This window comes from Onychomys torridus, chromosome 4, assembly GCF_903995425.1.
Source record: "Onychomys torridus chromosome 4, mOncTor1.1, whole genome shotgun sequence".
Taxonomy (NCBI): domain Eukaryota; kingdom Metazoa; phylum Chordata; class Mammalia; order Rodentia; family Cricetidae; genus Onychomys; species Onychomys torridus.
Window position 1 is genome coordinate 123,693,560 of NC_050446.1, and position 12,871 is coordinate 123,706,430.

At 47.7% G+C, this 12,871-nt stretch overlaps 1 protein-coding gene across 1 annotated transcript in view; it reads left to right on the plus strand.

The window, feature by feature from the left end:
* Tti1 (TELO2 interacting protein 1) overlaps window positions 1–12,128 on the plus strand; it is a 55,357-nt gene extending 43,229 nt beyond the window's left edge. The window contains exons 6-8 of the mRNA XM_036184180.1: window positions 778–982; window positions 1,251–1,338; window positions 11,758–12,128. Of these exons, the coding sequence (XP_036040073.1) occupies window positions 778–982; window positions 1,251–1,338; window positions 11,758–11,944 (480 nt within the window). The 3' untranslated portion in view covers window positions 11,945–12,128. The remainder of the gene's footprint in view (window positions 1–777; window positions 983–1,250; window positions 1,339–11,757) is intronic.
* The last annotated feature ends 743 nt before the right edge of the window (window positions 12,129–12,871 follow it).

The window sequence follows — 12,871 nt, forward strand, 5'->3', positions numbered from 1 at the left end:
GTGATACAGCTAAGGGCCCTTGAGAGGAGAACCTTACTTTGCAGACCGCACAGACACTGTGCCCATTATGCCTTGCTTACCAATTCTTAAAGAAATTCCTGTCCTCCTGTTCACTCAGTCTTGTGCAGCGGGGCAAAACATTTCAATATGTTCTGCTACAGAAAGTTTAAACGACACATGCAAAGAGACTGCCTGTTGTGAAAGATAGAAAAAGAGTGATGTACATGAAGATTATACAGTCGAACAGACGGAATGCAGATATGGCTCCAGCCACAGGGACCAGCCTTAGCTTAGCCAGGGACCATAGCCTGGTCACCATCTTGATGCCTGTACATAGAAGCTGCTGAGCCTCAGAGTTTGTGTTTGCTCAGCTAGCAAGAGTTAAAAGCCCAAGTCTTCTCAAGGGATGTTAGAAATATTCCAGAGATGATCTATGTAAACTGCTTTAAGCTCGCTCTCTCACTCTCTCTCGCTCTCTCTCATCAAAAAAAAGGAAAGGAAATCAAGGTATTAATCATATTATTCCTCCAACTCAAGTTCCCTCTGAATTACTCTCCATGTAATCTGTATTTATGGATAGGAGTATCCATGCCTTGGAAGCAGAGACCTCCAAATTCATAACTGTCAGAATCACAAACCATGGGCAAGAAATTAACAGCAATAATTCCATTCTTTTTTCTAAGTGGAGCCCTAGATAGAATTGAATTAGCAACCATGTCCCAGCCCTCTTGCTGCTTTAGAGGTGTGCATTCACCAGGCTGGGGGCTGTTTCTGCAGGTTTTACAGACACTTGGAAGCAGATGTGGCGATTTTCTCCGGAGCCGGTTCTGCAAAGATGTCCTGCCAAAATTGGCCAGCTCCTTAATCACCCAGGCCCCCATCAGTGCCCGGGCTGGACCAATTTATTCTCACACACTGGCCTTCAAGCTGCAGCTGGCTGTTTTGCAGGGCCTGGGTCCCCTCTGTGAGAGTCTGGACTTAGGTAGGTATCACATGAGTCTTCTGGTCTCAGAGCCAGCACAGGACTCGATGCCCCCTACTTTGCATCCTCTGCCTAGTAGTGCTTGTGTCCCTCACTTCCCTTCTTATATACTTCCTTCAATCTACCCTGGCCCCCCATCTGTCCTTTTACCTTCAGTAGTCCTGGCTTGCTGGACAGAGTAAAGCACCCAGGGAATCTTGCATGGCTAATCTTAGGTCCCAAATGCAGTCTGAGGGCCTGAGGCTTGTTTTGTTTTTTTGCCCTGCAGGTGAGGGTGACCTGAATAAAGTGGCTGATGCCTGCTTGATTTACCTCAGCACCAAACAGCCCGTGAAATTACAAGAGGCTGCCAGGAGGTACGTCTGCTTCATCACCCGCATCTCTTTACGTTCGTTCTAAATTATAGATGATTTGCTAATGGCGAGCAGAGTTGAGGCAGTCTCTGCTCTCTTCTCTCTCCTTGCCAGGGTAAGATGATTTCTTTAGCTGTGCCAACTCCAAAGATGGTATTTTGACTAGATGCTTTTTGCACGTGACCTTTTCCTGTGCTGCAATGTCAGCAACAATTCCAGAGGGCCACAAAGCAGAAAGACCAGGTGCTGGAGGGAACTCAAGCCTCCCTGGCTGGAGGGTTTCCATCTCTATTCTGTTCCTTGTGATCAGTGATCCAGCACCTTTCTGTGCCTATGCTCCCTCCATAGCAAAGCCAAAGGAAAGCACTAGGTATGCCATGACTAACTACAGAAAGTCATAGATGGAAGAAGATTCTGTGCTCTGCAGCTGCCTGCCCCTGGACACCTGCTGCCTGGCCTGCCGACTTCATGTAGGCATAGCCCCTCTTCCTCGGGTATCTGGAGTTAGCCCTCAATATCCTTCCTGGAGTGAGAGTCAAGCGACTCCTCATTCCCCCTACGAGCTGGGAAGGCTGCTCTGACTGTGGAATGAGGAGAGCAGCGTTCTCCCTTGTACATTCCCTACAAGTGAGGGGAATATCTTTTGGAGTTGATTTATTGTCTTTGCAATTCTTTGCTCTTGATTTCCTTCGTAGCTTTGTTTCCTTCTGTCCCTTTCCTGTCTAATCTCTTAGACCCGAAATCAGTCCTGGTTTCTGGAGCATGGGGTACATCCCAAAGAGCTTCTTATCCTCAGGCACTCCTGTTCCTTAAAGAACCAGCATAAGGTGAAAGTGGTCCTTCCTGGGCCAAGCCATAGCTGGTTGTGCTGTGACTTAAGGTGCAACCCAAGGACATGATGACTTTATCTTAGAATAAATTCTTTTGAGTTACAGAAATCTGATTTTCACACTTCCCATCCCAGTCTGCTTTTCTTAAATTCACTGCATCCCATCCTTCAAGTTTAGAACCATCAAGCTAATAGTCACAATACATTTATCTTTTCATTTCTAATTCTCTTTTGCCACTCAAAGTAGTTAAGTCCAATTAATTGGACGTGGCTGAATCTTAAGTTGGTGTTGAAGGTGCCTGGAGGAGGAGAACGCAGTCAGACCACTTGCTTGTGGCTCCCTGCTTTGCCCCAGTACCTTCTCTTCCACCAGAGGGTTGAGTTACGTGACTGTGTCTGCCTTGTGGGAGCCAGGGGAAGTACAAAGCTGATTGCTTCACCCACGCCTCATCAAAAACTTATTTTGAAGAAGGTGGGGGTTGAGAATCAGTGTTGTCCTTGATTTAGCATCTTGATTCAGAAATTAATGAGCTCTCTAAACAGGAGGAGTCACCCAAGACAATAGACAGGCCTGGTGTCCTGAGCCACCACCTGGAGTGAGGTCCCTGGTGAGGCTGACTGCACTGAAGCTGTCATGGTAGTCCTGAGGAGAGGAGGCCAGGCCCAGCCTGTTTGTCTTAGTTCTCTTTCTTAGCCCCTGGATCCTTCCTAAGAGAACGCCTGTGCCTCTTGGAAAATTGTCTGTTCCTCTTCCATTCCAAGTACCAATAGTCAAGCCGCCATAACCCAAGACCTGAGCCACCACAGAAGCCTCTGTACCAGCTACTGCCTCCACCTCTGCCCCCGAGTACTCACCTCCTAGCCCCAGTAACACAACACACACTCATGGGAGACAGGAAAGCTCTTGTGTTTGGAGAGTTTGTAGCAGGTTTTAGAAAAAGACAAACCTCACACGCCAGTGGTGGCGCATGCCTTTAATCCCAGCACTTGGGAGGCAGAGCCAGGTAGATTTCTGTGAGTTCAAGGCCAGCCTGATCTAAGAGCAAGATCCAGGACAAGCACCAAAACTACACAGAGAAACCCTGTCTCGAAAACAAACAAACAAAAGACAAACCTTAGCATAATCTCCAAATGTAACGGGAAAAGTCAGAAGGGCCCACAGATGGCCCAGCCCCCTTCAGAACAGGTGAGCTCCCCACCCTGCTCCTCTGACTGCCAGAGAGCTGTTAAGGGAAGCTTTGAGGGCCGGGGGCTACTCTGAGGCCCCTACCTTCTACAAGATGGTGAGCCTCATGCCCAGGGAGTAGGTGCTTCTGTGAGCCTCGGAGCCATCATAATATGAAATACAGGCAAAGCTGGCAACTGGTGAACATACCTTTCATCCATATCATGGCTGTTTTCATTCCCCCTATTTGCTTTTCCTGGCTCCAAAGAAATGTCCAAGCCTCTGTTTGCTTTTTTAATTTGTCCTATTAAATATAGCCTTCGTGGTAGGCTTTTACATCCAGATTGTAAACTCTGGAAATGGGAATTGATCAGGGGGTGGTTGATATAACCAAGGCTGTAAATGCTAAGAGTGGAGATGTCATTCCAGTTTAATGCTTTTCTCGGGCAAACGTGCCTTGTGAGGAGGGTGGGGGTAGGAGATAACCTTGCTGCTTTCTACCACAGGGTATCACTGTTAACTGGTTACGGGTAGGGGGGAGCTCCTTCAAATCCCATGTATTGAAGTAACTTTAATGGATGACAGATAAGTAAATCATATTCAGGGTGTGGGAAGAATGGCCAACAAACCAAGGGCTACAAAGAAGGCGGGAGCCTTGAATCAGCCCTGCCCCACCTAAGCCAGAGGCAGAAGCAAGTTTAACGGTTTAAATTCCCAAGTGACCCAGGAGCCTCCAGGATATCTCCCAGCATGTAGTTCTGTGCCCTTCTGACCACTGAGGCCTTGCCATTTCATACCTGAAAAGAATTCCAGAGGAGAGCAACTCCCCCACTCTTGTAGCCCCATCCCAATTTCCATTTTCCTTGAATACCAGCACTCAGTGGGCCAGTCTCTGGCTAGCCTCTGAGGCTTGTCCTCCAACAAGGTCTTCTGTCATATGCACCTTCACTCTGGGCCAAAAGCAGATAAAAACTAGGCAATGTCTCCTGGTAAAAGCATGAAGTCCATCCCCAAGGAGTTTTGTGATAAAACAGAGTTCCAAGGCTACTTGGTCTCTATCAACTCCTGCCTCCAGCCAACCTCAGAACCTAGGGATGCAGGTAGCCATCAGCCAGCATACTTTCTGGCCATGCAGGTCCTGATGCTGTTATTGCTTAGCCTTGGGGGTGGGGGGTTAAGGGCACTCATTTACCTTCCTTCACCTGATACTCTGTGAAAGCAAGTAGCACCAGTTGGACAAACTATGTTTAGGTCCTACATCTTTTGATATATGGCCACATGGGATCCTTTGCTTTTCAGTTCCTCCCTCTATGAGGAGATGGTGATGATGCCTTCCCCATAAGGTCTTTGTACAGATGACTTGTTTTTATGTTATCAGAAAGTCAACTCTGAAAATTGTGTGCTGAACTCCCATGTGCCAAGCACTGTTCTGGGTACTGAAGATAGAAGAGAAGGCAGGAGCCTCTGGCTCACAGTGCATATGTTTCTATATGTATGTACACATCAGGAAATGCATGTGTGTATTCACTAACCGAATGATGTGTTGTCATACATATAGACACCTGGATGCAGCCTTCCTTCTAAATCTTCTTGTTACTGACATCTGAACAGGGCTTTCTTCTCAAAAGGGTTTTTTTTCCATGTTAATTGGGGCACCCCTTTTCATCTCCATTTGTGGGGGAAGTCAGGAGCAGGTTTGAAGGTTCGTTTATTGACTGACTTCCCAGCTCTCTTTCTAGCAGTGGGATTCCAGCCCATCAAAGAACCAGCTGGCGCCTTCAAACCCTGGGCAACACAGACTAGCACAGGCTCCTTCATTTCATTCCCACCGGAGCCTGACTCCTCTCTGGGCCACCCACTGGCCTGTCTGTTTGAACAGATCAGGAGCCACTGAGGTGATCCACTAGTTCAGCTAGCTCAGAATGAATAGCCCGTTCCTGAATGAGGTGGGCAGCTCGCTTGAGGCCTGAATGCAAAGCTGTCTCCCCTGGGTCGCACCCAGTGTGAAAATGAGGGCACTCCTCCTCTTTTCCCTTCTGACATTTGATTAATAGTTGACAAATCCAGACCCAAGTAGTTAGCTTTCCTATTATCCATCTTTTGACAAGCACTGCTGCTTTCTTTTCAAGGCCCATTGTTCTAAAAATACACTCAGATCTGAAGCTGTTCACTGTGCACATTGAGGCATGATTTCATGGTGTCAGAGATAAGAGACATCTGCCATGCAGACTATAAACAAAGCAGGTTCTGGGTTTCTGATATGAAGGCAGAGATCTCGGCACTACTTAAACCATGTGTTGCCAGTGTTTTCCTGAGGCAGTAGTGTGTTGTAGGATTGCTAACATGCTAGAGTTTGACCCCAGTATGTGTTGGCGGGCGGGGGGGGGGGGGGGTAAGCTTGCCTATACATGTGCATACAGAGGCCAACTGCAAGATCAAAAGCATGCACCATCGTACCCCAGCAGAAATACATTTCTAAGAAACACTTCTCACTGCACCCATCATGGGAGCTGCTGGCTTAGTGCCAAAGCATGGGTCACAGAAAAAGAATTTGAGTAGGAGAGGGCAAGACACTTAGATTGTCACAGAAATGTCATCTTTCTTGTAGGGGCAGGAAACACTGCCCATGGCCTCTTAGTATACCAGCCAGTGCTGAGACAAGAGGCTACTTTGAAGCCAGTGGCAAGCAGCACTGTCATGGAACCTTAGCCTAGGGGCCTAGAAGTAGAAGAACTAGCCAGATGGAAGGGGCTACATTTAAAACCTACCCAGTAGGACTTCAGCCCTGCTAGGTCCTGGCTTCCTTTTGAATTATCTCTAACAGATTGGGCCTCTCTGTGTCATGTCCTTTTCAATATGCATGAAGCAATGGAGGCATTCTACTGCATTTATGATACTCTGTCTTGTGGTACTTTAGGGGCATGATTAGCATCATATGCTACTACTGGTGTTTATGGTTTTAAATCCTGTCCTCTCTGCATTTAAATATTTTTAATGGGAGTCTGAGTGTACATGTTGGAGGTCAATCGATGGATGAATGGTTTTGAACAGGTAAATATAGTTAGGTCTAACAAGTAAGTGTAGCAGCAAAGGTAATTGGTAGCATGTATTTGGAGAGTAAATTGTTGCTTCCAGTCATAATCCCCCATTCCCAACATTTAGAAACCAAAAAAAAAAAAAAACAGCCTCGGTGCATAGGAAGATAGCTAAATTGAATAGCAAGAAAGGACAGGCTTGAAATACTGGTCAACCAATGAACTGAGACCCATTAGAGTAAATTACCAAGTGTGGAAACATAGCCCCACTGCTTGCTGGCTGGGACAAGTCAACACCTTGGGCATCCATTTGTTTAAAAGGCATCACACAGCCTCATTTGCAGTATTGGCATGCACGGAGTAACGGAGGGAGAGGTGGCCAGAGAAAGGGGTGTGGAGGCTGTTCTGCCGAAGATGAAAACAGGCCTGCTTCCCAGTAGGTGATGTGCTTTCAGTCACATTTGCTCAGGCCTCTATGGAAAGAGTGTGTGCCATGCTCCTAGGGAGAGACCCCAGAACCACTTCCTTAGATGCTCCAAATAGACAAACAGATCACAAAGCCACAAGTTCTTTACCTCTGGGATTTGCCCTGACAGCTCCCGGGAGCATTTTATAAATCCAGAAAGAGACAAGGAACACCAGATCCCTCAAGCAAGTAATTGACAGAAAAAGAATAGCCTGTCACCCAGGAGAGCTAGGAGCCTTGCACTTCAGTTACAGTTTATTTAGCAATGCTAGACCCTGATTGGCTTACAGTTTTCTAGAGTAGATGCTGTCTAGACATAGGTGAAGACATACTCTGCTCATACAACACAGGGCTCTTTTTTTTGGTTTTGCCACTGTGGGGAGGGGGGGGGTTGGTCGAGAAGGAGGATAATCCAGTGCTCATGCTGCAGAGTCTGTGGAAGCCAGACAGCACCTTGGAACTATCTATCTGCCCCAGAGTCTCAACTGGCCGTGTGCACTCCTTGAGAATCCTGGCTGCACTCACAGAGGACCTCTAGGACAGCCTAGCCATACTACACTATGATGTCTGCCTTTTCCAGCAGATGAGTCCCTAAACCATAGCCTTCATCAACCACCTTTGCAGCATCTCAGAGACCCAGCACAGTGTCTGCACTGACTGGACGCTTGTGAGTGTCTGAACCACAAAGATGAGGCCCTGATTCAGCTAGCTAGATTCCGTTAGCACGCTTCTTGTCTCCCCAGGCCACCACACCCCATCTGGCTCATTGGAGCAGCCCAGCACTGATCCTGAAGGAATGCTCTCCTGTTGGTTTGGCCTCTGGAGTTTATTAGGTACTTACTGATACCCGTCAACTGTAGATAGGGCTGAAGTGCAGGGAAATGGCTGCCTGCATGAAGTGAAATTCAATAAAACCGCATTTTAAGTGAAAAATCAGTATAAACACCAGGCTTCTTTGCCATGGAAACAGAGGTTGCTTAGAAACTGCCTAACGGCGAGTTCTAAATTTTTTAAAGTCAAGTTATCATTTAAGCTACATGGCCCTACAGGTTATTGGGAGATAATCACCTGCCTCGGGACATGTGGAGGCATGAGGCACAGCTGAGTGCCTCCTGTGCTCTGGGGACCAGGTAATCTCTTGATAACTGTGCTCCCTGGAGCCACCAATTTGGGCCTGGGGGAAGGAGAAAGGAGTTTTTGTTCAAAAGTTAAATAGTGTACATTCTCTTTGGGTTTGAAAAAAGGATGAAACTGACCTCTTGACATATTCAACAACCATCCCTGCCGTGTCTGGAGATAGACTGGGGACATATTCCACAACCATCCCTGCCGTGTCTGGAGATAGACTGGGGACATGTTCCACAACCATCCCTGCCGTGTCTGGAGATAGACTGGGGACATGTTCCAGGCAGCTGCCCTGGTCTCTCAAAGTAGAGGGCTTGCCTCTGTCTTCTGGCTTGATTATGCAGAAAGGCTGGACGAGAAGTGGCCCCAAGCAAGTGCTCAGAGTAGACTCAAAGCCAGGCCTCTGGAGCCCTCCACCCAGCCCTCCAGACCTCAGGCTCGCCAGCAGGGCCGTAAGAATTTGCCAGTGTTTAGGGTTCAGCAGACCGCATGCCTCCTGCCCAGCAAGTGTGCAGCTGCTCCTACCAGCCACCTGCCTTCATGGCACGGGTTCACTCCCCACATCAGGCATGAAGAAGGTGAAATACACTGCGTTCTGCTGTCCCTAAAATAACAGACAAAATTAGAGCCCTGTGGCTGAAAATTGGGCCCCACCGAAGCACTGTGGAGTTGCATGAGACAAGAGACAGATGTTTTGCCCTTTTCAGACTGAGCATTATCCATAGCAGGTGATGCTGCTGAGGTGGTAGTGGTGGTAATAATTCCTCAGGCTCATGGTCCCCACCCCACCCCCGTGTCTCTCTCGCTCTCTTTCTGTCTGCCTCTCTCTCTTTCTCTTCCTCCTTCTATCTCCCCCCTTCTCATCTCTCTCTGTCTCTCTATCTCTCTCTGTCTCTGGAGCAGTGCTTTCATTAGGCACTCGGTACTTTCCTGCCCTCCCCTTCTGTCTCTTCCCCTGAGAACAATGCTTGGGAAGGCTAGACTGCCCGTGACCATCCCTGGGAGGAGTGGAAGCAGGCTCTGGAGGCAGGAGGAGGAACTTGCTTGAGCATCTACCCTTTCTGGAGCAAAGCACTGACGTCTAAAATGACTTCTTAGAGCTTGGCTCTGCTTAATAAAAGTGGGTGAACTCTGCACAGGCTTCCTTCGCTTCCCTGTTGGCATATCATTTGGAGATCCTGGAGGTTACTCCAGCATCCTATTCAGCCTGCTGAAGGGGTCTCAGGAAATGAGTGTTGCTGTGCTCCCAGCCTGTGAACAGAGCAGAGCAGAGCTCTGGCTGAGCTGGGCCTCGGCACCTTCTGCCGACTGCTGCCCAAATAAAAATATTCCTTGAAGGAAGAGCAGCTGCAATTTGAGAAATTGTTCCAGTTCTTGAAGTGGGGGGAAAAAAATCAAATGAAATCATTTGCATTCTAACTGTCTTTGGCACCAAGGGAAACTGTCGGCAGTGTCACGTGTAAACAGAAATGTGCTTCCCGGATTCTTTTTTTTTTTTTGGTATGTTTTTTATCATTTCCCTCACCACTCTAATTATCAAAGATATTTTTGTTTTTAAACAAAAATTGTCTCCCACGCAGGCCCCATCTCTTTCTGCAGTGAAGTGGAAACGATGAATTAGAATAGTATAATCACTTCTTCAGCAACCACTGTGTAGGTTATAAACAAGATTATTCTAAGCTAACACACACACATACACTCACACACATATGCACACACAGTCTCCCCCCCACCCCAGGATATAGCTGTCACACACAAGGAAGAAAGCAAAACTGGCTTCATAGGTTAAGGCCCAGCTGCCCCAAGGGCACAGATTTTTCAGATTAATGAAATTAAAAACCAAAAATTAAGTTGTATTTAGCAATCATTTTATTCCCATTTGACACTCAAAAGTATGCTAGAGGCCCCTAGAAATAATTGGCAAGAATGAGATAATTGTTCCTATCTATATAGTTGTTCCTCGGTACACAGGAGAGATTAGCTCCAGGCCTTATAGGTACCAAGTCCGGTTGTGACAGCATGTCTGCACAACTTGGGCATGTGGTGATCACCTTACACGGTGTAAACACTGAATGCTGGGGAAACCCTGTGTTATGTTCAGTATAAGTGGAATTTGGCTTCCAGGTGTTTTAGTCCATCACTAGTTGAGTCTGGTGCAGTCCACTAATCCTGGGAGCTGATGGTATTTTTAGCTGGTAAATGGGGAGAAGGGGGTGTCACTTGGAGATGAGCAAGAACAACATAGAATGGCACATGTGTGAAAATTGTAACAAAACCCATTACTTTGTATGCTACCTTCAAAAATAAATTTCAAATATACTTGGGGGCTGGTGAGATAGATAGTAAAGGCACTTGCTATGGAGGCTGATGACCTGAGTTCCATCCCAGGACCCACATGGTAGAAATCGAGAACCTAATCCTACATGTTGTCCCTTGCCTCCACACATGCCATGCACATGTTCACACACACACAATAAATGTTTTTTAAAAAAGAGTTTTTATGGAGTTAGTAAGGACTGATCTATGTTTTAAACCTTGGCCAAAACCTGTAAAATGAGAAAACTGAAAAACAGGTGTGGTTGTACTAAAGGAATTCACCAGCACTTGGTAAGTGGAGGCAGGAAAATAAAGAGTTCAAGGCCTGCCTTGGCTACATAGCAAATTTGAAACCAGCCTGAGTTACATGAGACCCTGTCTCAAAGAAAAAAAGGGGGGAGAAGCAGTGGAGAAACTGAGGCCAAACCATGTGTATAGTTTCCACAGCTCCATAGCTAGTGATAATTGATAACACATTTTCTTCACCCTGTTCCTGTTCTTCCTTGATGATGACCTGGTAACCTTTCCCAGATCCTTTCCAAAATGTAAAGACTCCAGGAAGGGGTATCTCTTAAAGTCCTTAGTCAGTTGGGAGCCTGTTGGTCAGCAAGTATTCACTGACTGCTTACAGTGTGCTGAGCCGAGGGAGACCTAGCAGCCACAGTCCATGCCACTGTGAGATGGCCAAGTGCAGAAAGTCATGAGAGAAGGAGAGACGGGAGACCACTTGGACAGAGTGAGAAAGCAGTCTCTCCAGCAGGTGATGCAGTGGGTGGGCTGACGGCCCAGCACAGGGAAGGCACCAGTTACCCTGGGATTGAACAGCCAGGTGTGGGAGGTTGATGACATGGGACTGTCTAGTCTGGTGGCCCCGGGCACATGGCTGGTGGTTCAGAAATAGGAGTTGAACAGATAATAGCCAAAGTTCGGGTCAAGGTGAAGGATCTCATTCCTGGTAACACGGTGGCCTTGGCCCTTGAGCTCCAGGTTGTGTTTGTACAAGGCATTAGAGCCCTGGGCTAGCCTTCAATGAGCACTTATTCTGTTGACCTTGTACTCAGACCTCTAAGAAGCCATGGCTCTGAGTAGCCAGAGTGGGTCCATCCAGGGACACATGAGGACCTTGAAGAAAAGACATTAAGGGCCTTACCCAGGTCCCTGAGCATAGCTGGTGATGCAGGGCTAGGCCTGCCAATCCTTCAGACTCCAGCTTTACACAGAGCTTCTTTGTGTCAATATTGCTTCTCTTGGACTAATTACTATTTTACTCCATGTCAACGGATCGGAAGCTGTTCTCTCTTTCTCTTAGGCTTTGGACTGTCCTAATGGCCCTGTCTTAGGATCTAAGTGGGTTTCCTCCGCTCTTTGAGTGACTTGATATTGTGATCAATTCCTTTCAGCCCAGTAAACAGCCTCTGGGGTGAACAGTAGCCCACCTCCTCCTCCTCCCTCCATCTCCTCTACTCATGCCATCCTCTCTCCACAGGGTCTTCCTCCACCTGGCGAAAGTAGACCCCGACTCTACCTGGCTTCTCCTGCATGAGCTGTACTGCCCTGTGCAGCAGTTCACAGCCCCCCACCCCAGCCTTCACCCAGTGCAGCTGCGGGGGACCACTGAGCAACAGAGCCTCTATGCCACCAATGTGCTCCACCTGCTCCAGCAGCTACAGTGACCCTGTGGGACCCTGTGGGACCCTGTGGGACCCTGCCAGCCAGAAGCTTAGCCGAGGCACCCCTGATGGAGGTGTTTGCAGCAGCACAGAGGTGGTGAAGGTGGATTAGACAGCCAATCGATGTATAAATTGATCGATCACACAACTGCTTAGAAATCGGATTAAAGGAAAGTAGCTGACTGTTGTTTATATTTCACTCTTCATGTTGCAGATGACATTGTCTGGCAGCTCGAAGAGCTTAGCTCCTTAGCTCCTTAGCCTGCTGTCTGCACAGCCCGTCTGCCTCATGGATCCCTACACACACACACACACACACACACACACACACACACACACACACACACACACACACACACACACACACACACACACACACACACACACACACACACACACACACACACACACACACACACACACACACACACACACACACACACACACACACACACACACACACACACACACACACACACACACACCCCTGTGCTCTAGTTCCAAGGGAGCCAACACCCTTTTCTGACCTCCACAGGCACCAGACTTGCCCATGGTGCATAGACACACATGTGAGCAAAACACTAATAAGATAAATAAATCTTTTTTTAAAATTCCTGATGAGAGATTGATTTACTCCTCACATTTCTTAGGGTATATGGGCATGCCATATCAGTCATGTCGCTCCTCAGAGGACAACTTGCAGGAGTCGCTTCTTCTGCCTGTGTGGTTCCCAGGGCTTAAACTCGGGTCAGCAGGCTTGGCAGATGTACCTTTACCTGTTGAGCCGTCCTCCCAGCTCTCCCATCCCACTTAAGACACAGAGTAACACTGTAGCCTTGGCTCTTCTGGAACTCACCAGGTAGCCCAGGCTGGCCTTGAACTCATAACAATTCCCCTTCCTCAAGTTCCTGAGTACTGGGATTACAGACA